General features: G+C 30.6%; 1 protein-coding gene across 1 annotated transcript; it reads left to right on the top strand.

The window, feature by feature from the left end:
- Positions 1-652: 652 nt before the first annotated feature.
- On the top strand, positions 653-1,430 carry LOC111687283 (acetylcholine receptor subunit alpha-type acr-16; the record flags this gene model as incomplete). The annotated part of the gene is made up of 3 exons (XM_046955936.1): positions 653-896; positions 957-1,171; positions 1,257-1,430. Coding segments are annotated over exons 1-3 (593 nt in total), but the record flags the coding sequence as incomplete, so codon positions are not given.
- Positions 1,431-1,633: the final 203 nt, after the last annotated feature.

Below are 1,633 nucleotides of genomic sequence, written 5' to 3'. Positions count from 1 at the left end.
GTTCAGTTCAGTTCTAGTTCAGTTCTAGTTCAGTTCTAGTTCAGTTCTAGTTCAGTTCTAGTTCAGTTCTAGTTCAGTTCTAGTTCAGTTCTAGTTCAGTTCTAGTTCTGTGCCAGTTCAGTTCTAGTTCAGTTCTTATTCAGTTCTAATAAAGTCATAATAAATAAAAAAAATTAAAAGAAGTTCCCAAAAATTTTATATATTCTAGATTTAAATTGCATATTTAAAAATATTATGTTTTACACTATTTTTTTATTAGTTATGCATGAAATTTTTTTTTTTACTTAAAAAAAACAAACGAAATTCTTGTTTAAACATTAGCCTGTTGAGACACCAACCAGCATGAGCATGATTTTTATTTAAATTATTTTGATTTTTAAATGCCTACAAAAACACTCAAAACACTTGTAATTACAGCACTTGTTAATTGTTTGCCAAAAACCCACTACAAAAAACTTTAAACCCAATTTAAAAAAAAACAACTTTTAAATTCACTAACAATGAAACACCACCATTACTCTCAATCTATTAGTATTTTAAACGCTATTGTAGTTACAATTTAAAAAAACATATTTCAATAAACTTTAAAAAATCAAACATAATTATTGAAATACTTTTTATTTAAACAATAAAACAAAAAACAAGTTCTGTGTGTATATTTGTTGTGTGTTAATTACAATAAAAATTGACAAATGTTTTTAATGAGCCTCCATTTTTCCTTTTCCGTTTTTGTTGTTTTTTTTTACAAAATATCCTTCAACTCGTTTAAAACGACACCCACTTTAGGTACCTATTTCAATTGTATTATGTTTATGGTGGCATCATCGGTGGTCTTAACGGTGGTGGTATTAAATTATCATCATCGTACAGCGGATATACATGAAATGCCGCCATGGGTAAGTTTGTGTAATATAATGGTTAAAACAAAAATATATAAAAATTATTGAACTTCTCAGATACGTTCGGTTTTTTTACAATGGCTGCCATGGATTTTGCGAATGAGTCGTCCCGGTCGTAAAATCACTAGAAAACATATATTATTAACGAATCGCATGAAAGAGTTAGAATTAAAAGAACGTTCTTCCAAATCCCTATTAGCCAATGTATTAGATATTGATGATGATTTCCGGCATACAGTATCGGGGTCACAAACGGCCATTGGCTCATCAGCGTATGTTCATTCGAAGACAGAATCAGATTTATAAATTTTGTACAAAATGTTTAATATATTTTTTTTATAACTTATTTTAATGCAGGAGTTTTGGTCGCCCGACGACGGTTGAGGAACATCACAATGCCATAGGCTGTAATCATAAAGATTTACACTTAATTCTTAAAGAATTGCAATTTATAACGGCGCGCATGCGTAAAGCAGACGATGAGGCTGAGCTAATAAGCGATTGGAAATTCGCTGCAATGGTTGTGGATAGGTAAGTGTAACAGAACATTAACTTAAATAAATATTTCAACACTGGAACAGAACTAAAACAGAACCAGGACCGAACTAGAACAGAACTAGAACAATACTAGAACAGAACTAGAACAGAACTAGAACAGAACTAGAACAGAACTAGAACAGAACTAGAACAAAACTAGAACAGAACTAGAACAGAACTAGAACATAACTAGAACA

The sequence above is a fragment of the Lucilia cuprina genome, unplaced genomic scaffold (assembly GCF_022045245.1).
Source record: "Lucilia cuprina isolate Lc7/37 unplaced genomic scaffold, ASM2204524v1 Scaffold_1984, whole genome shotgun sequence".
NCBI lineage: Eukaryota > Metazoa > Arthropoda > Insecta > Diptera > Calliphoridae > Lucilia > Lucilia cuprina.
The sequence above is the reverse complement of the archived record's forward strand: the minus strand, read 5'-3'. Positions and strand labels throughout refer to the sequence as shown.